The sequence below is a fragment of the Anastrepha obliqua genome, chromosome 1, assembly GCF_027943255.1.
Source record: "Anastrepha obliqua isolate idAnaObli1 chromosome 1, idAnaObli1_1.0, whole genome shotgun sequence".
In the NCBI taxonomy this organism is placed as follows: Eukaryota; Metazoa; Arthropoda; class Insecta; order Diptera; family Tephritidae; genus Anastrepha; species Anastrepha obliqua.
The window spans coordinates 79,976,296-80,002,992 of record NC_072892.1 but is presented as its reverse complement, the minus strand read 5'-3'; the positions used below and the strand labels follow the sequence as shown (position 1 = coordinate 80,002,992).

Here is a 26,697-nt window from a genome sequence, read left to right as displayed (position 1 = left end):
CGGTTTTGGAATCGCTCAATTCGTTTTCGAGATATATATGATTAAGTGGGCCCAATTTTTTGTTTTTTTGAAATAACGGTAATTCGTAAATATCTCAAAAACGTTACCATAGAATAAAAAATAACCTTGATTTTCGGAATCAGACGGTGATTTTACATAGGAATTTCATAACGGCGTCTCTGGTGCATTTTGGCTGTAAACCAGTGTTATTACAAATCCATGTATATGCGTATATAAAAACAGCATAAATTTTTAAAGTCTAGTGCACTACAACTAAGACCTTTCCAATTATTTATTATTATCAACTTTAGTATTTGTTAAGAATTAGTCGAGAATATTTTTGAACAATAGTTATTATAATAGCTTTGTTCAAAGTTATAAGCATTTATTGTTGTATAAGGAAGAAATTAAGAAAACAACAATCGTGCTAAACTTCATGTAGTGTTAAACATTAAATTCGTTACGCTGCAACGTGAAAGTACTATAACTTGTCGATATTAATGACATGCAATATTCAACATCGTTTAAATCTATAAATAGAAATACATATACATACCTATATCCTCTTTGGAAAATTATACTTCGTACGTACAGATTTCTATAACTGCAGTATAAAAAATTCGTAATCACTCATTTTCAGGGCAACAACTTTTTGATTAACACATACATTGCCTTGGCGAAACCGTTTAATAATTTCTTGTCTGTTTTTTCTTAAATTAGGAATATAGTTTTTTACCTAAATCGTTTTCTTACAGATAAATAACATTTCTAGTCATTTATGGCTATTACGTGGAAAAATAGGTGGATATTGATCGTTGAACGGATAGATATTCCATTCACAAATGTATACTTCTGTGCAAAAATAATTCAATAATATGGGATGCAGATAAATCATCTCCAATACCCCATTACTTAGTAAATATAGTACAAGTTTCCTTAGACGATTTCTTCTTTTTATGATTTTCATAATGCTGCCGCATTGTTATGAGGCCAAACAGCCAATTTGCTCATTAGGGTGAATCAAATTATTCGGATCAAAATTTTTAGACAAATCGTATGGCATTTTCTGTTTCTATAGATTATTCTAAGAGAAGGCTTAGAAGAAACCATAGATTGGAAACGAGTTTTTAGCCTACGTATTTTTGAAAGAAAAGTTTACCTCTCCTCAATCCTTTCCCAATCCGGTATAGCCATCAGCACCTTCTTCGATTTTTGGCGAAATGGTCACGAAGAACGAGTGCAGTGTGAGACGGTGCATTATCGTGATGCAAAAACCAAGAGTTGTTGGCCCATAATTCTGGTCTTTTTAGACGAATTCCTTCACGTAAATGACGCATAACGCTCAAATAATATTCCTTATTAACAGTTTGGTCAGGTGGAAGGAATTCATATTGCACCACACCACGAAAATCAAAAAAACTGTCATCATGACCTTTATTTTTGAACGACTTTGACGTGCTCTTTTCGGTCTGGCCTCGCCTTTAGCACGATATTCGCTTGATTGGTCGGTTGTTTGAGGGTCGTACGCATAAGTTCAAGTCTCATCTCCCGTAATGATGCATTTGAACTTGTCCTGATAGTCTGAAAGCATTGTTTCACACACATCAGCGCGACGACTTTTTTCCAAGAAATTGAGAGTTTTCGGTACCAAACGTGATTTGACTTTTCGTAGGCCCAAATGGTCTTTCAAAATGGTTTTCACAGATCCTTCTGATATTCCGATCATATCAGTAAGGTCTTTAACAGTCAACCGACGATTTTTGACCACTAACTCCTTCACTTTATTGACGTGTTGGTCATCTGTTGACGTCGATGGTCGTCCGGAGCGCTCCAAGTCATCAACACGTTCTCGACCTTCTTTAAAGTCTTTGTACCACTTATAAACAATTTTCTGCGACATGGTTGAATCACCAAATGCCTTGTGCAACATTCTAAACGTTTCCGCAGCCGAAATTTCATTCCGCAAACAAAATTTGATGGCACTTCTCTGCTCAATCAAATCAGACATTGTAAAAATTGAAAAATGCACTCTTGGTCGTTTGGTAAACACAAGCGTAAATATATTACTGATAATGACATTCACATGAAAGTTGGCCCAGATGTTACTAACAGTGCTGCCAAGTCATGAAAAAATAACTAGAGCGAAATTTTAATCCCGCGAAGTTTGACAAATAAATTCACCTTACTTTTTGCCCACAGTCGCATGAATATGCCTTTTTTTGTTACTGGATACAAAATGCCTACACATATTTTAGAGACACATTGTTTTCCTGCCATCGAACAGCATAGCCAACTATGCATTTTCAGTATGTGCGCAGTGTTTAAGTTGTTTCATAAGTTGTAGAACGATATTACCTCGCATTGGCAGCAAACAGAATTGCCAGAACAATACCAAATTTGGTTGTAGTCACGAAAATCTGTGGTAGTGTCTCACTTAGGCATAAACTGGAATTCCTAACTGATTTGTAGAAGGGCATCCGGAGTATTACCGAAGTTCGGTTTTTCGAACCTGCGCCTAATGAGGCAGATGTGTGGCGTTACTTTCGGGACTTGGGCCTAGTTTGTCTGCCTTATGAGGCGCAAATTTGGAATGCGGTCTGCCTTATTTGAGCCTAATCACCGCCTTACCAAAATTTCTAGTCGGATATCTGTAAAATTTAAAAATGCTATACGTTAAAAATAAAACGACCCTCCCTATTATACAAAATCATTTTTATATGTATTCCTCTTTGCTAAACATTAAGGTAATGCCACACTATATTTTATAGCACCTTATTGTCAAATGTTGCCACAAAGTTCAGTGCTTTGAAAAAAAAAATTGTAAGACAAAAAGAAACAAATTGTGCACGCAAATCTATATTTTTAGTCGAGCTATCGTAGGCAAAGATTGATTACGAACGGCCATTCACTGCAAATTCAACAGAGTATTTCTCTGATATAAATTAATTGAAAAGTGAAAGAGTTATACTTTGAGGTAGTGTTGAGAGCCTTTTAAAGAATATCTGATAATCAAAAAATTGTAGACAAATTTTGCTGAACTGTGTAATTAGCTAGAAGTCAGTGCATCCGAATATAGTTATCACTATAGCGGATTAGAACGGATTCTAAATTGGTAGATCGATATCTCGTAAAGTATCGATCACACAATTTAAAGTTTATGCTCTTTGTCAAGGTGACATTTCACACTAAAAAATTATTATGCTGTTTCTTGCTTATTCCATTCAGTTGTGAGTTACCATTATAATACAAACAACAGTTTTTTGTTCTTAGCGACGTCAAGTGAGAGCCTCAGAGCTGCTTAAAATTTTTTGTGAAATATGGTTGTTATACCGACAATCCAGAAAAGATTGAAGCCGAAATAGGCTTGGATCTTGTTCAATTTGCTAAATAGGTAAATAAATAAAATAACAAATAGCAGGAACTGAACTACTTTCTTAAGATAATGTTTTGAGGCTTCCCCGCCTTATAAAATTTGGAAAAATAAATAGAATTTTACACAGTTATTAATAAACTTCAGATATCAGAGATTTTAAGTTTCATGTTTGCAACTTATTTTTAATCGCAATACTAAAGTGAAATAATAATAAATTTAGTAATAATAAAAATTTAAATAATAAATAATAGAAACCGACACAACTTGTCAACCAACATGGAAGCTTGTCACTGAAAGTCATTTGATGTCTCCAAATACATCAATAACACTGAATAAGTTGCCTTAGAAGGTCATGAAAATGCTTTGAAATGAAACAACAACCAAAAGTGAATATAAGTGCATGCAAGTGTATGAACGTGTGTACGTACACATAAAACTTTTGGGAAGTGAAAATGAAAAGATTGAGTTTAAAAAGTGCTTTCGCGAATTAGTGGGCTCGAGGACACTTCTCATCATACGATGAAGCAAATTAATATTTTGCACCCTTATTTCTGGGATGGAAATGCCAGATGTCAACTTTCTGCTGGTCTGTCAAAAGCGGTTAAAAAACAAAATTTTCACCCCATCCTACTGAACAGTCTTCAGAAAGTTAACTGGAAACATATTTACTATTTACATAATAACTTCTACTCAAATATGAACGAGACGTTATCAATAAAACGGTCCGCGGATGACATATGGCAAAAATAAATTTTTTATTTTTTGGTAGGACTGTTATAAGCTTACATGGCAAATTTCAGCGTGATATGTCACATAGTTTGTTTTCTGTGCTACTGTAAACAAGTCAAGCTCGAGTGTGTTTTTCGAATTTAACGATGGAAATTCAAGTTGAACAAAGAATTTCATTGAAATTTTGTTATTCCAACAAAATTTCGGCTTCAGACGACTTAAAAATGTTGCAGACAACCTATGGGGACTCTGCTCTATCGCGTGCACGTGAATTCCAGTGGTACAAATCGTTCAAAGAGGACCATACATCAACCCAAAAAACCACGCCAAAGTCGCTCAAAAATTAAGGTTATGCTGACTGTTTTTTTCGATTACGAAGGTGTGGTGCCCTCGAAGTTCCTTCCGCAAGGCCGATCGGTTAACGCTGAATATTATTTAGACGTTTTAAAGCGTTTGCGGGAGAACATTCGTCTTAAAAGGAAGGAATTGTGGGACAACAAGTCATGGTTCTTGTATCACGATAATACACCAGCTCACACATCACGTCTTGTTCGCGATTATTTGAACAAAAATAATGTTAATATCGTTCCGCAAGCACCGTATTCGCCTGATATGGCTCCATGTGACTTTTTTCTGTTTCCCAAGCTCAAGTTGCCGCTCCGTGGAAAACATTTTGAGACAATTGAAGTCATAAAAGAGAATTCGAAGAACACACTCGAGCTTGACTTGTTTACAGTAGCACAGAAAACAAACTATGTGACATATCACGCTGAAATTTGCCATGTAAGCTTATAACAGTCCTACCAAAAAACAAAAAATTTATTTTTGCCATATGTCATCCGCGGACCGTTTTATTGATAACGTCTCTTTCAGATTTGAGCAGAAGGTACATGGTCTTTCAAAAGTGATGCCTCCATGTTAATAGACAATAATTCCCAAACGGTACCTTTTTTATGTCAGCTTTGACATTTGTCAAGGAGATCGTTGGTCGATCGTTAAGAGCAACATATCGCCAAATTCATGTGGTGGTGGAAATTCAAAAGTTGGTGAAAAAATATCGAGAAACTGGTTCTGTCGAGCATATAAAAAGGCGTTCTGTTAAGAATATTGTTGCTGTAGCACAAAGTGTTACTGAACAACCTTCAACATCAATATCTCGGCATCGAATCAGCTGTTTGGAGGATTTTACCTGCAGGCATATAATTGCTAAAAGCCGTATTTTGAATAAAAATATTGAAATCTAAAATAATTTAAATTTTTAGTTTTAGTTTTATTTTAAAACAACATCTAGGCACGGCTTTTGAAATACCATTTAAATTCGTATATTACTATGATAGTATAAATCCGATATTTAGATTGCTAACTTTGGAATTAACGCCAATAAACCTGCAACTACTGCTTCGATTTAACCCAAACTTAGTATAAACAATTGAATGGCTCCCTGATTTCATTCATTGTTTTATTGTAAATGTTGCATCATTCGTTTTTAAAACTGAATTACTCCTAGTTTCATAGAAAATTCGACAAGCTCTTCCAATGACGACCGAAATGTGTATTTATTAAAAAGGCAATGTTACTATTCTCAATTTTGTTTTACCTTTTCCGTTCTTACTTGTCAGCTCATTTCAACACTTCACTACTGGAATTCAAATGACAATTAAAGGTAAACACTATACCGGCACTTCGAAGTACTCATTCGGTAGCTACAGCAAGAAAGCCTTCAACAACACTTGGTCCCTATGATCGATGAATCGATTATCACTATTTCCATTCCATACTATTCAAAACCGGTTAAAAGTAAACTAAATTGTATCAATTGGCATCCAGCTTTTTTGGCTTTTGTGCCTTCGCACTGCGTACGAATGTCAAATGGGGCAAAATTCGAGAAATGGGCTTTGTACATTTCGTTATTTTATCGTTTATCATTTAACGCGCGAAGTAATTAACTCTTCAACGCATTTTGTTAGTTGTTAATGGATTCCCAGATGGTGGACAGATACACGTACATTGCAGGACATACACATTTGCATGCGTGTAGGTATATGATTACTCCACTACGGTAGTTTAGCATGTTTTAGCTGTTGTCAATGGGCACACAGCCGACTGCGGCATAATTTACCTACTATAAATGCATATAATCATAATTATGGCGTCATTGTGGTTCGTTTAGATGTAAAACTAGGAGGAGTATTACTACTTGGTTACTGACATGTCGTACAGCTACTGTTGTGAATGCCTGCATGTTGAATGCATTAAGACTACTTGTACGAGTATAAGTACACGAGTATACTCCCGCATACGTAGACACATAACAGTCGAACTTTATTAATTAGGCGCAGTATGTAACGACTGTAAATACAACTCACACGGGCAGAGCCCAGTTATTATGCGAAGAAAAACATAGCTACAAAAAAAGTCTACTGTCCACCGAAATGGCCTTCAAATCAAAAGCTGTAACTTAGCACCTCCCTTTTCTTTAATTTCTCTCTGATATAGTTCACTCTCATCTAGCGTATGTAACTGTCATTCGGTTGGTACCGGTTGCTCCCGGACAGACTGAGCAGTTCACTTTCAGTGAGTGAACCACGTTTGCTGCTCTATATACTGCTTTTATTCTATTATTATTTTTTTGAAGCAAAAACCATACTTTTTTGGAGCATTTAGTTATAAATTAATTTGGTAAAACATTTTATACATGTTTTCACATTGATCTGGAAAATCATGTTAACTTGTCATGTGATTTAAACGGTTTTGTAACATTGTTGCCCTACCGAAATACCGAAAAACTCTTTTCATTGAAATAATGGAATGAGGTCTGCGCGCCATGCATATGTTTTCAGGAAGTCTTTCAAGGAATTTACTAAAAACACATCGATGCGTTTGCAAAGCAACTTTTAAGCGGCACTATTAACTGATCGCATACTTCGAAATACTGTTTTACTTCGAAATACTCGTGTTCTGAACTAAGAATATTTATTCCCTCCTGGATCATGGTGTTGCCTTATTTGGCGAACAACTATTTTTAGGTACTACTAAGGTGAATTTGGTTGTAAAATGAAAAATCTTTATTTATTCTTGTAAATCAATGTCATCCCTTTCCCCTTTAATCTCCTCTCGATGAAATACACTTATGCCAACGATTTTTCCAATTCCCGAAACATGCCAAATAGTCCATTTCCGGTATAGCCATCAGCACCTTCTTCGATTCAGCTTTTATCTCCTCAATCGACTCGAAACGCGTTCCCCAGAGTGGTCTCTTGAGTTTTGGGAATAGCCAGAAGTCACACGGAGCCAAATCAGGCGAATACGGTGGTTGCGGAACGATATGCGTGGAATTTTTGTCGAAATGGTCACGAAGAACGAGTGCAGTGTGAGACGGTGCATTATCGTGATGCAAAAACCAAGAGTTGTTGGCCCATAATTCTGGTCTTTTTAGACGAATTGCTTCACGTAAATGACGCATAACGCTCAAATAATATTCCTTATTAACAGTTTGGCCAGGTGGAAGGAATTCATAGTGCACCACACCACGAAAATCAAAAAAAAACTGTCATCATGATCTTTATTTTTGAACGACTTTGACGTGCTCTTTTCGGTCTGGTCTCGCCTTTAGCACGATATTCGCTTGATTGGTCGGTTGTTTGAGGGTCGTAAGCATAAATCCAAGTCTCATATCCTGTAATGATGCATTTGAGCTTGTCCTGATAGTCTGAAAGCATTGTTTCACACACATCAACGCGACGACTTTTTTCCAAGAAATTGAGAGTTTTCGGTACCAAACGAGATTTGACTTTTCGTAGGCCCAAATGGTCTTTCAAAATGGTTTTCACAGATCCTTCTGATATTTCGATCATATCAGTAAGGTCTTTAACAGTCAACCGACGATTTTTGAGCACTAACTCTTTCACTTTATTGACGTGTTGGTCATCTCTTGACGTCGATGGTCGTCCGGAGCGCTCCAAGTCATCAACACGTTCTCGACCCTCTTTGAAGTCTTTGTACCACTTATAAACATTAAACGTTTCCGCAGCCAAAATTTCATTCCGCAAACAAAATTTGATGGCACTTCTCTGCTCAATCAAATCAGACATTGTAAAAATCGAAAAATGCACTCTTGGTCGTTTGGTAAACACAAGCGTAAATATATTACTGATAATGACATTCACATGAAAGTTGGCCCAGATGTTATTAACAGTGCTGCCAACTCATGAAAAAAATAACTAGAGCGAAATTTTAATCACGCGAAGTTTGACAAATAAATTCACCCTACTTTTTGCCCACAGTAGTATGTGAAAATTCTTCAAATGTAATTAGTCAATTAAATGACGATCAATCACTAATTCAAATCGAGGTTGTTTATGATTGGTGAAAGATGCATTTAAAATTTTTGGAAAAAATATGATGTATTTTAACTGTAATGAAAGCATTGGCTGCGTTGTTAATTATCTACCTACAAAATTCCGTGGGAGTATAACTACCCACCAAATTATTTGTCGAACCTGGATGTGGACATGAAACATGAAGTGCTAAGAAACAAAGTCACCTTTCGGCAGACCATGACAAACGCTGACTGTATTAGAGCCATGCAAGAAATTGTCATAAAAATCATATGCCATTAAGAAACGGCATAATCTTGTTAATCGACCATTTACAATACAACATCTATGCCTCACATTGGAGGCGGATTTCGTCTAAACACCTAAATGAATTTATTCACAGTACATGAATATATGTAGTACAGTTATTCTCGTTTATAACCATACCGGTTATAAGCATTTCCACAGCACTAGAAAACCTGTAAGAAAATTTCACCTACTTAAATGTACACAAAAAATCACAATATGAGCATCCCGCTTACAAGCACAAAATGGCATTGGAATTTAATTTTGCACTTATCACTAAATTATACTTAAGATTGATGCACTATTTTGACCACGCTACAATGAGCGTTCAACCGAAAGTTACAGGTTTTTTTTAAACTACCAAGCAATAAATTCATACAAGTACGGTGGCGCAAAATTAATCTATTTATTGTGTTTTTGAATACATTTTTTTTCTAAAAAAAAAATTGGATAATGGAAGTCTTTATTTGGACCGTGTTCCATTGCCTGTCGGTTTCTACACTGCAGCAGTCTTCTGCACAAGTGTCAAGTATGATTGACGTACAACGTCATTTCAAAACATTATACATCTTCCGATAGGATGATTAATTTTGGGCCACCTTTTAGTGTAAATATGTAAAACCCAACGAATGAACCAAAATTCGGCTTATATATTTATTTTAAATAAATGAAATTTCAGTTTGGTCTTGTTTTAAATGGAAATTCATTTAATTTAATTGACTTCTATTATAGTCGTTCGTTTCATTCAATTAGAAGCACCGGTAAATTTTGGAAAGAATGCTTTGAATGTACGCATAGTCAGAGTTTATAAGCAGGATTTTCATACAAGCACTTCCCGTTTTTAGACATGATGTTGATATATGATTTGACAGCAAAAATGATCAACTGTGTTGGCATTTAAGGTTTGGGAAGTCATCATGAGTCGTTTAACCCCTGAACAACTTTTCCAAATTGTGGCATCATCGGTCCTTAATTCTTTCGAAATTAGAAAGTATCTGCCATTACGGTGAGAATGACGAGCGCTATCCGGCCATGCTGGATAAAATTAATCAGCAAAAGATCAGCGACACTTAGTTCCAAGACGGGCAACTTGCCATACAGCGCGATTAACAAACGATTTATTGCAATACTTAATCCACCATACGACCGGATTTATGAGGAAAAGAATCAAAAACTGATTACGTATTGATGTGGTTTTACCAAATACCATTTAATACTGTGTATAATTTTTCTAACTAAAACCAGGATATTTATGTGTACAATTAAGATTCACCCCTCATAGTTTGTTTAAGCGGTGCTCCTTAGAATTGGCATTGTGAATTCGGAGCTCTTACATTTCTTTCAGATAATACGATTTTTCTGGAGATTTTTTCGTACGGCCGGTCAACCCGATATACCTAGTACTCTCTTCTCTTTACTCCTAATCACTGCTACTTTTTCCCAATGCGGCACTCATTTTCGCCCAAATTATTCGTGCGTCTTACACCTTACCTCAGACAACTTGCACTGGTATCTGAGATGGAATGTCAATGTGAAGCCGATTATGCTGATGATGAACATAAAATAAATGTTCAACAAGCAACAAATGATGATCGCCCTCAGGAGAACAACTAGTAACCGAGCCTTCTGGCATAAAAGTATGGTACACCGACTCAATAGCAACCAGTATAGACTCAATGCAACGCACTGTTCCATAGTCGCAAACAAACGGCGATGACACCGACCGAGTGACGGATGAGCCGTGTCATTTGATGTTAATGTTGTGACATTTATCATCGACGCGCGTCCAAGTATGCGCATACATACACACACTAAGTGTATGAACATTAACAGTAGGAACCTGATTATAGCTTCGCCTTGGCGCTGGCTCCGAAAACCCTCTAAATTATTTGACATTTGAGCATTTGACTCTTTCGTTGGTTAAGCAGCCAGCAGTGCAAGTTCATACACTCACACTCCTGTCGGACGCTGCTTATTTTGTTACAAATGAGCTACACTTCAAATCAAAAAATCTATGCGCATGCATGTATATCCATACATACCTATACACACATACATATACATACATAATTGCATTTGTAATAATGGCGTGTGGCCTGGCTGATGTTGGCCGCTGCTTGTAATTATTTGCATCCCACGGGAGTCGTTTTCCATATTAGGTGTAAAATAAATTTAAAACTCAATCTTCATCTCTTCTGGCCAAGGGCGAATAATAAAATGGATCGGTAGCCTGAAGAGCCGTGATAAATATTATTTATGGTTTGAAAACCTAATAAAGTGCTACAGTCTTTGTATATCAGTTGGAAGTGACGAAAGATTTATAGCCACTTACACACCATATCCAAATGGCTACTTGAAGTTCTCTGCAGCTACCGATCTATTTTGGATCTATTTAAATATGTTGGCAATTGATTAATGAGAAAAAGTTTGAATGACACTTAATTGTAAGAAATGGAATGAATGTATGTGTTTAGCTATTTTCAAATTATTAAATGATATACTAATTATGTGTTTAAAAATAAACTGTTATTCGACACTTACCAACTCCAGCTACGTGTATTTTCTTCATCCATGGATATATGATTCTCTCGCCATCTGCGGTTTCTCCCATTAAATCTTCGTCTGAATCCGAGTCACCCAAATCATCGTCATTTTCATTTGAGCCTAGTTCATCTGGTGATCTATCCAACATCAGGCGATCCTCTTCCAACATGTCATCCTTAGGAAAAAAGCACGTCAATGTACTGTTAAATTTTTGTTTTAGTTCGTCTTCAAGATACCTACATTTTCTGATCCAGTATCATCACAGCGTAGTCTCAAGCCAAGTTCTTGTAACTGTTGTCCGGCGGGCGCTGCTTCCTCAATCCGTTTTTCAAGCTTTAAACCTTTAAAAGAAAATGTCAGGTTAATAAGGTAAAACCGAATGTGTACCTGCATGCAAGGACATTGCTACCAGAAATGTACCACTTCAATGTTAATAACGAATGAAAATAGGCAACTAGCGGCACTGTAATTATAAAGAGCTATAGTGGCACAAAGGCTAAAAACCTAAAGTCCAAAAGCAGAAGCTTGCGCTACCTACACAATTGCGAATGAATTTCACGGCGAGCAAGCAAATTTTAACTTAAGAGCGTGACCTCAAACTATGGTATGCCAATCAGTCCCTAAAAACTTAAATAAGGAACACTATTTGATAAAAGAGACTTTTATTTTTCAAGTAGCGAAGCAAGTGCCACGAATCTTGTATTTATATAATAAATACGTATTTTATTGTACAATTTTTTTTTATTCTAACAAATCTTATATAATAAAAACAAAATTATCATACAAACTAGAAAATGCCGCACTCGCTACATAAGCTTTCGACTGTAAGTTTTTAGCTATAAATTTTTAAAATAATAATAAAGGGTATTCATGACGCCTAGATGTCAATAGTGAATAATTCCTAGACGGCACCTTTTTTATGTCACCTTTGGCATTTGTCAAGTAGACAGTTATACAATTTTACTCTGTCGATATGATAATGGTCGATCTTTAAGAACAACATCTCCTTCTTGATATTTTTGGTAGAAATAATCATCCAAGTGAGTCGACTTCAGGTTGATGAAAAAATTTCGGGAATATAGTTCTGTTGAGCATTGCTGCTGTAGTGCAAAGTCTTGCTGAACAACCTTCTCAATATTTAGGCATTCATGAATCGACTGTTTGGAAGATTGAACCTGTTGATGTGCTAATGATGGAAATTTAATTGATGTAATATATGTATGTAGGCGGCCACCGTAGCCGAATGGGTGGTGCGTGACTACCATTCGGAATTCACAGAGAGAACCTCGGTTCGAATCTCGGTGAAAGATCAAAAATTAAGAAAACGTTTTTTCTAATAGCGTTAGCGTTTCTGCCATGAAAAAGTTTCTCATAAAAATATTTGCCGTTCGGAATCGGCTTGAAACTGTAGGTCCCTCCATTTGTGGAACAACATCAAGACGCACACCACAAATAGGAGGAAGAGCTTCGGCCAAACACACAAAAAGGGTGTACGTGCCAATTATATATATATATATATATATATATATATATATATCGGCAGACAATAGCAAACCTCCAAGTGTATGTATTTCTGTCATGAAAGAGTTCCTCATGAAAACCTGCGAAGGCATATCGGAATAGGCTCTTGTTCAGAGTAAGCTTGGCGGATGTTGCTTCTTGGTTGGTTGAAGTGGTGATTTATCTAGAATCCAACAGGCGCTTCCGCATCATTTTGCAGGTTATTTACAGCATGACTATTTCCAGTCTGCGTGGTTTAAGAATCTTATTAAGTTGTTGACATCTCAGCCAGAGAGTTGTTCGAGACTCTCGAACAGAGTTTGTTGTGAGGCATGCCTATTTTGGCGGCTTGTCCTCCGACAAACCAAAAGTAAGATATGACTGCCGTGAGTCTCCAGACGTCCCATCATTTCATGTTTACGATGTTGACGTTTGTTTGAGGTTGTAGGTGGTAATGGTAGGTAACGTTCTGCTAATTTTGCATATCGTCTGGCCTCTCCATCTACAATCCGCGATTCGGCGTTATATTGATTAATTGTATTCTTGATTACACCGATTCGGCAAGAACGTTATTCATAGTAGATCCAACTCTTGCCAGTTCATCTGCCTTTTCGTTACCGTCAATGTTCCGTAGTCCTAATTTAAATCCGGACAGCGCTTTTTTCAAGAAGTTTTAAAGCATTGTGCTATGGCCTACACAGCAATTTGCATCTTTGAGATAGTGCGAAAGGAAGCGCACACCCATATGATTTACAATTTTAAGTCGTCTTCGAAACGCAAATAGTTTTTCGTAACGGAAATACACTCAGCTGTTTGTCGTTACCAGCCGAGGGCCGACCGTTAAAGACTGTTTCTATCATTTCAGTGTTTCATGTTTCACAGTGGGTTTCGACCACGGGCACTACCGAATGATAGTTACGCGCAACTCATCCGTCTACGGAAGCCACTCTTATGTTAAGGCAAAGTATTTATTTTCAACGCCTCGAGATACACTAGTAATTTATTTTTGGATTTCCATCTTATGTAAAACTAAAGAACTTTTGAATTTTCCACTCGCGAGGGCGCGGCATATGATAACTGACCGTGAAAGTAAGTTTTCTATTATGCGGAGTTTTTATAAATGAATTAAAGGAATGTTCTCTGTGAAATTTTTTACTTTCTTATAAATAAGTGTATGTAATAAATATTGCATCCCGTTTACTTATTATGTACCACTACAATATTTTTATGAACTAAATCTTGATCACAGCGGTAGTGACTCAATTTCGGACGGTAAATATTTATTTAAATAGCTGGACTCCAATAAAACTTAGCTGGACTCCAAAAACATATCTCAGGTACACAACACAAATGCACACATGGTTTGAAGAATCTCTACTCCTGCGCCACCTAACGAGTAACTTTTTTCTGCAGAAATATAAATTTCTTATTTTATAAATTCTATTTATGAGCCAAATCGGACTACAAATATGATTTCTGCAAACACTTAAGCTTCGGCAACACCAAGCAGGTCCAAAACAACTTATATATTATCCCTGGCATGCCTCTTAATTAAGTGGCTACTGCATTAGTATGTGACTTAGATTCTGCTATAAATTAAATACTGCCAAAAAAATATAAAATATTTTCTCTCAAAACGATGCGCGTCATTACCTTATCTGGTCATTTTGATTAAAGAGCAAGCATTAATTAATAATCATCTAGAAGTACACAGATTTATGCTAAACAACTATGTTTTATTTTAACACTTCAATTAAAAATAATGAAAATAAAAACAATACTTATGCTTTACTTATTTCGTTTTGATGTAGAAAGTTTACAAAGTTCAGGAGTTGTTTACCTTTAGTCAATTTTGAAATAGTACTTTGTGGAAAAAAATCGAAAGCAGAGAATGAAGAGAACTACATATTCTTCGCTGAAGAATATTGAAATACATTTTTTCGAATAGCAATGGGGAGTAAATAGCCCCAAATCGAAGGCGAAAGTGAAGGAAAGAATATTCCTCTACTATTTAGTGATTTTAGGTTAATGAGAAAGCACCGACCTTTATTCGATGGAATTGTATCAGTGAAAAGCAAGGCACGCAAAGCACAACGGTCTAATACTTTGTGGACACGTTCATATAGCCTCTAAATAAAAACAGCTTACCACCTTAATCAAGAGGTTTCCGCAACACCCGCCAGGTAGTGCTCTGACGTGAGTCTGTTTTCTTGTTCCTTTTTAAGATTGCCACATCTGTGATTAACACTCTTTCATTCATTCAAACATGCCCTTGCTTGACATTTATAAAAGTTACACAGTCTTGAGTAAATCTACCTTCGCAATGTATTTTCAACAATTGTAAGCTTGTATCTAATTTTGCGTTAAAAATGCTTTGAAAAAATTTGATTTTTTTTGCATTTTCTTAAAGCATAATATCTTAAAAATATTGTGTGAAAATTTTAAGTGAATTATGTGACAAATACTTCCCGAGTTATTAACAATTAACAAAGGGCGCTCGGGCAAATAGCAAATCTTTAAATGCATTTTTCTAAAAACTTTGTTTTTTGAACCGGTGTTTACTGTAACTTAAAAACCGCTTGGTAGATTTCAATAAAATTTATACCGCTTTTGAAAAACATAAAAAACTCGTTTCCTGATCGAAGGATTTTTTTTTTAAAGTTTCGATATTTCTTAAACAGTTAATTGTCGGTTTTTTCTCGAAAATATGAAAAATATTTCCTGTGACTGTCATATTGTTAATTTTGAAAAAAAAAAATTCGATCAGGCACAAGATTATCTACCTATTAATAAAACGAATTTCTCTTGTCCGCAAGGGACTTCTGGAGAAACGAGCTCCACACAAACAGTGATAACTTTTACAATTATAAATTTTTTTTTTGTTGAAATTTTGCTAAAATCACGTCGGGAATTCAGAAGAGCTCGTGAGTCCATCGACGTGACAAACGTAGTGCCAGGCCGCCGAAAACTGATAAAAACATCAATAAAGTGAAAGAAACGTTGAACAGTAACAGCAAATTACACCATCAGAAAGTTTGTTTGCGGAGAATTACTGCAAGGTTAGTCCCAAAGGACCTAAGGACCATAAGTATGTTGCATTTGATGGGGAGTATTTTGAAGAATAAACTTGTGTTTTGAAATTTCTGAATATATTCCTGGATCTTTTTGATCAAGATGACTACAAACACAGCTTTAGAGCAAATGGATTAACTGTGTTTGAACTAAAACGTCGAATAAAAGCAAATACAGAATATATCTTTTCAATGGTGTAATTTAAATGTATTTGAAAAAATCTCTTTTTGAACCTACTTTTAGAGTCATACACATCCCAATTCGATTCATTGCTTTTAAATTGCAATTTAAACGAGGAGAACTAATTTTGAGATTTTAGTTTTAAAAATCACCTACGGGTAGGCTCACAAATCTATATATATAAAAATTAAGCTGAAAAAAAGTGTGCATTTGTCTCCGGTAATCTCAGCAACGCGTGTAAGGAAAACAATGAAAGTTTCACAAATTGTTGGTGTTTCTTTAGCAAAGGTTTCGGTGAAGTTTGGTTGAAATCCGATAACGCGTGTGTGTGCGGTGCGTCGGTTAAGTGAGTGTGTTTTTGCTATTTGCCGCACGTATTTTTTGTACCGCACAGGGCATTCATTAGAATTGAATACATTTTGGTCGTGTGTGTCTGGGCCGATTATTATGAAACAAACGAACAACATGAAAATCATGGATGCCTATTGGTGGATAGGGCTCGAGATATAGGTCAAAACGTGGACCCGGGTAACCTTTGGATGTGTATGTACAATATGGGTATCAAATGGAAGCTGTTGGTGAATGCTTTAGTTCAGAGTATTTTTCATGCCGCTCCGTGACTAGGGTCTCGAGATAGAGACCAAAACGTGGAACCTAGAATGTGTTTGTACAATATCGACATCAAATCGAATCTGTTGGTGAATGCTATAGTACAGAGTATTTTTCATGCCGCTCCGTGACTGGGGTCTCGAGATATAGGTCAAAACGTGGACCCGGGAAACCTTTGGTTGTGTATGTACAATGAAAGCTGTTGATAAGTGCTTTAATACGGAGTAATTTTCATACTTATTGATGACTAGGGTCTCGAAATATATGCCAAAACGTGGACCCGCCGTGTCTTTGCCCCGAATTAAACCAAACTTACACACATTGTTAAGTAGGTATTGAAGATGGTTTCCGTGTAGTTTCGATACCTATTTAAAAACAATCTTCTTTTTTCCTGATTTTCAATTTATATTTTATATTTTTCAAAAACAAATAGAAAAACAAAAAATATTGTTTATCCCAAAGCGCTTGAATAAATAATAAAGAAATAAATAATATGAAAACCATATCTTTTCTGTTCTAAGCCATATCTATTCTATTTTAGTGTGCCCAGTGAAGCGGGCCGGGTTTGCTAGTCTAATATAAATATAAATCTAAAATCATATGTTGGCTGAGAAGTACTGACTGCGACGTCTATTAATCAGTAAAGGCATCGAGATTTATGTTATATTTTTTTATTTATTTATATAAAATGTAGCTATAAATACTATAATTACCTACGTTATATGATTAAAGCAATTAGCAGCAGAGGCTATCGACTTGATGTACGATATTTTAATATTTCATCTTTTATTTAACACAATCGATCTGTCAATTCATTCTTTGTTTACAAGTCATTTAAACTTGACGAGTCAGTGTATTTTTTACAATGGAAATAATAGAGCATCGTACAATGATAAAATTCTTTGTTTTGGAAGGTTTATCAGCAAGAGAAACTCATAAGGAATTTGTGCAAATGGTAAAGGAACTTGTTCCTTTATTTCCAGCTATGCACGCAAGAATTGGACATGAACCACGTAGTAGACGTCCAAGATCCAAGTTTGACTAAGCATAAAACTGCTGATATCATTGGCACCTCATATGAACTATTACTCTATATTTTACAAGAAGGTAGGGAACAGTATTTTGGAAACTTTCAGGATAATCGTTACAGGGATCGTACAAAATTATTAAAGGGTCACTGGAATAAGTGTATTACAATTACGGGAGATTATATTGATACTAGTAAGGAAGGCTAAATTCTGTACAGATCAAATTTTATATATTTATTTAATTATTTTATTTATTTACAATTTGAGTTAGATGTTAATTTTTGGAATCAAATAAACTCATGGGCCATGGGACTTATACATAACTTGTAACATCAGAGGGATAGACGAAAATTTAGGCCTAACATGTAAGAACAGGGCATAATTTTTATCCGATCTTAATAATTATGTCGGATCTAAATCAGGGGTGTTTAATAGATGTATCATGGTTGGACGGGTTTTATTCTTTGGTATGCATACATTAGGGCGGGTCGATTTAAAAATCGCTCATTGCTCTGTGAAAATCTTATTCTAGGGATCAAAATAAGAAAATTTGCCGAAGGACCCATACCTCAAAACGAATTCTGATGTCCCCCAATTTGAGTCGAACTTTTAGTGTCATTTGTGGGGAGGCAAAAAAATCACCCATTGCTCTGTGAAAATCATATTCTAGGGATCAAAATAAGAAACTTTGCCGAAGGAACCATACCTCTAAAACGAATTCTGATGTCCCCCAATTTGGGTCGAACGAAAAATTCCACTTTGACCCATTTAGAGTGCTCCAATCGAGTCCAAATGTATGACCGACCCCCACTAACTTTAGACGGCCGATCCACCCATGCCAGTGGCACACCCCTTGGAACTCCCATGGGATGTTCCCCATACAATCATTTCAAAATATCACCATTTTTGGCCTTTACATGAGAAAAGAAACTAAAAAGTTCGACCCAAATTGGGAGACATCAGAATTCGTTTTAGAGGTATGGTTCCTTCGGCAAAGTTTCTTATTTTGATCCCTAGAATATGATTTTCACAGAGCAATGGGTAATTTTTTTGCCTCCCCACAAATCAACCCGGCCTAGCATACATACATATAAATTAACAAAAATATAACGGATTTCAAAAAACATGTTCATCAAAATTTCATACCCTATAAACATGATCTTTAGAAAACTTTTGGGCATGCAGACTTTTTTTCTCCTAACACATGAAAAGAGATGTTCGAAAGTATTTTATATGGAAGAAAATGCTCAAAATTGTGTGCAAACAATATTGTTAAATCTCAACGCGATTTTTGAACGATTTCAAACTTATAAAAACTGTGGGGGTTAAATGAATAACTTCATTTAAAAATTCACATTCTTTTATTTTGTGGCCTTTTTACTTCTCAACCAACCTGTATAATCCAAATGCTATATTTATCGTTTCCAATAAATCTTTCTCAGTCATTCTATTAATTAATTGTAATAAGCATAATTGCTGATTTACTAGCCTTTTATATCATTGTATAATGCCGAAGTTGGCATATAATATTTTGCGAAGTAAAACCCTTTCGAAAGGCTATAAAAATTAAAAGCCAAATTCCAAAATATACTCTAGAGACCGCCGAAACCGAATGTATTTGTAATTAGTTCCCGGATTGCGTTTCCATTCCGGATATAAGACAGAATATAAAACAGAAGCGCTAATAGAAAACTCCTAAATGTTTGGAAACGGGGTAAAACAATGCAAGCTTCTACTTGTAGGACAACTTAAAGGTGAACGCCACAGAAACTATTACGAAAGAATCTAAGCCAAATCTCGCTCCCATTCTAGTGGTGTGTATTTGTATACATTTGTTAGACGTGCGGGCTATAATAATTACTAATTTTCTCCCAATGATTGAAATTCAATTAGTTTTACTTTTATCAACGTCATCTCTATCTCTCTCTCTATCTTTGTCTCTATCCTATTCTCCTTTTCTATCCTGCTCGTCACCTTTATGTATTTTGCTCTATCTTTATCTTTATCCTCACCTTAATCTTTATTATTATCCTTACTCTCATCTATGTCCCCACATTTTTCTATATTATTTTCCTTATTTGTCGGATATTTTTGTTTAACTGCATGACAACATTACTATTTCACATTGACATTTACATTACTATTCAGTAAGCTTTAGCAATTCATCATGAATCCTATAACGCCAAAACAACGCTTTCAGATTATGAAAATTCTCTTTGAAAAAAATTAATCTATTGTATTTGCGAAGTTCATAGAGCGAGTTTTTGAAAGAGCCTAACTATAGATAGAAATCTGATCTCTACGTCACAACATGCCTACACGAAAGGGAAATCGGTAGAGACAGCTCTACATCACCTTATTTACACGGCAGAGAGTTCACTGCACAAACAGGAATTTACTTTAGCCGTTTTCCTTTATAGTGAAGGGGCATTTAACAATGTTGAAGGGGGGGGGGGCAATTACTGCAGCACTCACTGATCTCACGGTAGAACCGGGCTTGGTAGGCTTCATTGGCAAAATGCTAAATAGCAGAATCATTGAAGCGGAACTAGGAGAATCGATGCTCAGGAGATTGGTAAGAAGAGGTACACCGCAAGGTGGAGTCCTCTCACCGTTTTTATGGAACGCAGGAAAGTGTGGTCTAGGGGTCAACCCAGACAAAACACATCTCATATTGTTCACTAGGAAACACAGAATCCCTCAGCTAAGTCCAATTATGCTCAAAGGGGAAGCTCTTGTGATTTCGGAAGAAACCAAGTACTTGGGACTAAACAAAGATAGGAAACTGACTTGGAAGTCAAACTCCTTAGAAAGTGTCAGGAAAGCGAACCTAGCTTTTTATGCCTGTAAGGGAGCTTTAGGTAAGACCTGGGGAATTAAACCTAAGGTTGCTCATTGGCTCTACACTGCTGTCGTCAGACCTATCCTTCTATATGGAAATGTTGTCTGCTGGTGTGCTATGCAGAAAAAAACCTATTCTAATTTATTGAATAAGGTGCAGAGATCAGCGGAACTAGCAATATGTGGCGCCATGAAAACCACTCCATCCATGGCTTTGGACATCATGCTACATCTGCCACCCCTAGATCTCTTCTGCGAATACTCAGCGGCCTGCTCCGCTTTAAGGCTCAAAGCGAGCTCACAATGGAGAACTGTCACACATGGACATTCAACCATCTTAGACTCCTACACGGATATACCCAGTGACTGTGATTATCACCCTCCCATTCTTTGCTTCGAAAGGAATTTCCTAATGAAAATCCCTTCTAGACTGGAATGGCTTGAAGAAGATCCAACACCGAACACACCCGTTAAGATCTACACGGACGGATCCAAAATGGACACCGGTGTAGGATCAGGGTTATTTTGCGAAGAGCTTTCTATTAGTGAATCCTTTAAATTACCGGATCATTGTAGCGTTTTTCAAGCGGAAATAAACGCTATTCATGAAGCCTTAAAATGTTTAAAGATAAACAGAATATCATCAACTGATATCTGCATTCTATCAGACAGCCAAGCTGCCCTACGAGCCCTGGATGCATTCCAAACAACATCAAGGAGTGTCTTACGTTGTCGCCAATCTCTAAATGAGATGGCCAAACAATATCTTATGCTGGATCCCAGGCCACAGGGAACTGTAGGGCAGACCAACTTGCAAGAGAAGGTACCTGTATGCCAGACATAAGTAATTTTATGGAGATACCTCTCGCAACTTGTAAGCTTCTCATTAAGGACGCACTAATCAATTCTGCACATCAGAGATGGATTAGCGCTAACACCTGCGATATTGCTAGGCAAACTTGGGCAAGGCTAAATTTACGTCTATCCAAGAGTATTATATAACTGAGTAGACTTCAAATCAGGACCTTACTAGGGGCCCTCACAGGACATTGTCTCATAGGAAATCATGCAAGGAGATTAGGCGTATACACGCATGATTTCTGTCGTAGCTGCAGAAATGAGGAGGAATTGGAAACAATTCAACACCTTTTTTGCACATGCCCGGCTCTAGCCAGAAGCAGAAACCGATTTTTAAAATCCTACTTCTTAACGAATATAGATAATCTATACACTTAAGATATCAACAACCTTTTACGGTTTGAGGTTCTTCCAAGAACAACTTCAGTTTTACACCACTTTAGAATGGCTGACGGTTTGTAGAGATCCTTTGATTTGCAAACTCATAGTGGACATCGAACCCGGTACTAAATAAATGGTAGTCACGCACTAATCTTCTCGACCGCGGCAAGTACTCTTTACTCTTTTCAAAATTTTGCATCCCTACTGAGAATTTCAATTATCTTTATAAAGCTATACAAAGCTTAAATTTGAATTTGGTTATAGTTTAAAAAAAATATCAGACTACTGAATAGAACGTACCAACTTACATTGATAAGGAATTTCATAATATATTTAAACCTTTAAATTTAAATAAAATAAAATACTTTGGAAGTCTAAACCATGGTTCGAAAGTTATTCTCTTATTATTTTTAATTCGCAGCTTAAAAACTTAACTTAAGAAATAAAAACACAAATGTTTATGCATTTTACAAAGAAAATATTTGTTTACTGTGATTAGCGTACTTTTGTGCAAGTGGAAAAGGTTACATACATTAAGGGTTCTGTAAAACAATAGGACCTAGAAACCTGCCATTTCGATAATCATCCAAAATAAAGGCGGATATGATGTCCAGATTCCATTAGAACGTGGAATTTTCGTTTTGTAAAAATTATTAACTCCATTTCATGTGGACCCAGCCTTGTTAGTAAAACGAATATTGGGATATTAGCTCTGCTGGCATTATCTGCGTACTCGTCCCCGGACTAGGCTCTTGATCTTTTAACTAAATAACAATGTTTGCTGAATGAAGCGTTGCGTGATATTGCAAATTCTTCCGAACATGCAGTGTAAGGGAATCTCGTGGTTTGGATATACTTCAGTATAAAGAAGTCATGCTTTGGTGGCTATGCCACTGACACGACCATACATGAAATGATTTTTTATTTATTTTACTTAAGTCGAACATATAACCATAGCAACATATTATATTACAAAACTTAACAATAAAAGTAAAATTAAAATTCCAGTTAATACCAAAAAAGTTGAAATTGTAGTGGTTGTAGTTGGAGATGTAGGGATTGATTGGAGTTCAAGAATACGAAATTATTTGAGTACAATCAACAATTTTCTGCAAAGTAACGAAGCAATTCATTTTAGAAGCGTAAGTTCACTTTTATACATTTCATTTCTTGAGTAATAATGATCTTCTGGAGTAACACAAAACATTTAAACTTAAGCAAATCGTCAAAAGATACCGATGCAATTTCAAAAAATTTCTCAAAAACAGAAATGTGGTCAAAAAAGGTTTTTTTACAGTAAACGTCTCTCGCGACATTATTAAAACTAAGTTAACTATGGCACACACTATCAAAATGATTATATAACTCACAACCATACAGTAATGTTGCCTCAAATATGCAGTCGAATATTTACTTGTGTAAAATGTTGAGTAGTCCGTAAATTTCCAAATACCAATTACTTTGCCTATTGCAATAAAAATGTGATTACTCCATGGTCAAAGTACTATTAAATGTAACCCATAAATTTTTAACAGTGGCCACGTATTTAATCACAGCGTTATTTAGTCTGACTTCTGCTTAGTAGTCAAGCTTGAGATATGTCTTGTGCATAGGGATGCATTGAAACTTATTCGTTATCAGAAGCCCACCTGCTTATAAATCTAAAGCCGGTATTCAAATTGCTGATGCAAATATCAATGCAGTTAGGGGGACAACTAACATATAATTTTATATCATCGGCATGTACATGGACATGACTAAACAAATCAAAAATGTACAAGACAAACAAAATAGGGCCAAGAATAGAACCTTGAGGTACATTGCGTGTAATAGGTAAGAAGTCGGATATGGTCTACATCGCATACTACTCTTAATCCGTCACTAAGACTTAAAGCCGAAGTTGAAAAATGAAACACGTTTTTAAGCTGCAAGGTTAAAAGTTCGGGGTCTTCAGAGTCAAATACTTTGGAAGGATCGAGTAAAGTAAGAAAAGTCACACGCTTTTTGTCAATGTTTAGTCTTATATCATCCAACACTTTTAAGAGTGCCATGGTGCAGCTCCTATTTGAACCCCGATTGCAATGAGTTTATCAAAGCGTTATGGCTCAGATACGTATTTATCTGGCAATACATGGTACGCTCAAGAACTTTAAATAGAAACGGTAATACATACTATATTGCAGTCGGGCGGTAGTCACCATTCAGTTTCTCTATATGTATAATCTTGGTTCTCTTCTTAGAGTAGGGAAAGATTGACGTTGTCAAAATAGTATTCAGTACGTAAGTAAATACGGTAAGATCTTTGGTAATAAACATTTAAGAGACTTAGAATGAATGCCATCCACACCGGCCGCATTAGATTTGACACTAAGTATAGACTGAACTACTTGACAGTCCTGGACACCTTCGAAACAATAACGGAACATTACAATATTTAAGTTTAAATTGTAATTCTGGTAACATATAATATTTACAGAATCGAAAAAACTGCTCATTTAGCACATTTACATAATTCGGAGATAGAGTAATTTTTGTTCCCAATCCCGATCTCATGAATTCTTTTCCACGTCTATTTTTAACCAGCCGCAGTACTAAACTGATGCTCATAATATTTTAGTTTACTTAATCTAATTGATTTTTTAACATCTCGTCTGCAAGCCTTAAAGTTGTTATAGTTTTCCGAATACATATCGGCTAATTCTGCGTTGGAATAAACAACCATAACTAGCAAGGGAACTCTTGACAAATTGTTAAATTTAAAATTATGTTTTGGATTGGCGAAGGAAAGACCTGAAACTCATATTGATAGTTAGTACGTCTTTTACTCTCGTTGCCTCATAAGAATGTCTCTCTACATAGTTGACAACGAATCATTTTCTTAGAGTTCAACAAAAAATTTTACAAAACATCAACATACTATAAAAATAATATCCAGGTAAAAATTAAGTAATACAATTTTCGAAAAATCAATTTCAGCTCTAATGTGATTTGGTGGCCATCGAATACGGATAACCTAAATGAAGACCATACATGGACGGTTACATGGCGCTAAATGTTCAAATGAAAATGCTTTTCAGCATTCACGCACGCGTTCCGAACAGAGCAACGGAATATACCGCCGGTGGGAATTTGAGGTGTTGTCATAAGAAAAAGCTTATTAAGAATTTTACAAATACAACTGCACTATGAAGGAATAAGAAAATCTAGATCGCGGATATTCATACGAGGTTAGGTTTTACTATGTTGAGAGTATAGAGCATCAAATAAAAACAATTAGTACCAGTAAATCTTCCAGGCAACGACGCATTTCCGGGTAGATTTCTTTTTCATCAAAACTATGTGCCTGTGGGTTGAGGAGGGTTACTATTTTAGCTCGAAATTCCTAAATCTTTGCCTAGTAAAATCCAATTTCCAGTATTTGTAAATGTTTATAATCAAATCAAATCTGTAGTCAAAAACTATTATACAATTTATTTAGCTTCCATTGGGTTCTTACCATTCACTTCCATAATAATATTTTTCATCCTTACCTAATTCTTGGAGCCCTAACGCAGTGTTCGACGGCGGTTCCGTTGAAGAGCATTGCAGGGGCATATCCATCATTTGGGAGTGTGGTGAATGCCCTTGCGAATGGGCACTACCAACACTTCCGTTTGTACCATAATAACCGCCATAATATCCATTAGATGTGAGTGATGCGCTGATGCCATTCGGTGTATTGACCGGCGGTGGATAGACACTGCCGCCCAAGGACGTCACCGGCTCGCTATGTACCGCTCCAGCCGATATGAACTCCGGCGGACCAGAATGCACCGCTGCCGCGTGATGCCCATAATATCCAAGACTTTGATGGTGATGGTGAGTAGGGGTTGGAGCATAGTTGGTGTAACCATTATTGTGGTGGTGACCTGCGAGCGCGCTATTTGTATGGGAATGTAGGTGAGGCGGATGGTGAGTGGCAGTGGAATGATGGTGAGCAGCGGCTGCCATATAATCATTGACCATGTCGGCAGGATGGGTAGCATGAGGATGCGTCGGCATACCTGGTGGCATACCACCACCCATTGCGCCACCTACACCCGACATATGTCCCGTCGTTGCGGTCATGGAGTAATGCCCATTGTAGTGATGATAGTCATCGGCAACGGGAGGAAATTTTGGATCTAAGCCATTGCCCATACCCATTGGGCTTTGAACATGATGCGGTGCGTGTGGATAACCCATTAAAAATGAGCTCATAGTGAACTAAACTTGCAGACGAAAATAATTTTTGTTTGTTTTTATTTTTGTTGCCAAGTACTAGCCTTTTATTTAATAAGACTTCGTGCCAGCTTTAATTGGTGAAAAGACGTTAACCTTGACAATAAATTAAATAAGTTGTTGCTTTTGTAGCGCACGTTTTCGGTTTTATTTAATCCACTACATAGTTAGTGGCACTAACAAACAATAGCGAAACATTTTATGCTACGTTTTACTCAGAACTTTTCATTTTCTATGATTTAAAGCATACTTTTGTTATAAAAAAACACTGAGTAAATGATTCACTAAAATTAAATATTTGTAGCATTTTTCATTATCAACACATTTATTTCACTTTTTCACTTGCTGATTAATAATTTTTTTTAGCTGATTAATAATTTGAAGCACTTCAATCGACGAAACGTTCTACGCACTAGCAAATAACTATCAAAGCAAATAAAGAATCAAGGAGATGGTATTTAGTTCAACCGTTTTCGAAAGATTCGTTTGGGCGCGACGGTAGAATCCAATTCGAACGCCAGAGCAAATTCCAATTTAATAAATAAACGTCAAATTTCTTGAGCCGCTGCTTTGCGACAAAACTGAAAACCCCGCTTTCAATTACGCGCACAGTCCGATTCCTGTGTTCCGTTCGGTCTGTTCATGACGAGCCGTTCAGTTGTTGTGCTTGACTCGTTGCGACTCAACAATCAGCGAACCT

The 26,697-nt window shown here is 36.3% G+C and overlaps 1 protein-coding gene across 1 annotated transcript in view; it reads right to left on the bottom strand.

Moving 5' to 3' along the window:
- LOC129248494 (homeotic protein deformed) overlaps positions 1 to 26,246 on the bottom strand; it is a 59,364-nt gene extending 33,118 nt beyond the window's left edge. The window contains exons 1-3 of the mRNA XM_054888059.1: positions 25,268 to 26,246; positions 11,509 to 11,609; positions 11,266 to 11,443 (exon numbers count right to left, since the gene is read on the bottom strand). Of these exons, the coding sequence (XP_054744034.1) occupies positions 11,266 to 11,443; positions 11,509 to 11,609; positions 25,268 to 25,976 (988 nt within the window). The 5' untranslated portion in view covers positions 25,977 to 26,246. The remainder of the gene's footprint in view (positions 1 to 11,265; positions 11,444 to 11,508; positions 11,610 to 25,267) is intronic.
- Positions 26,247 to 26,697: the final 451 nt, after the last annotated feature.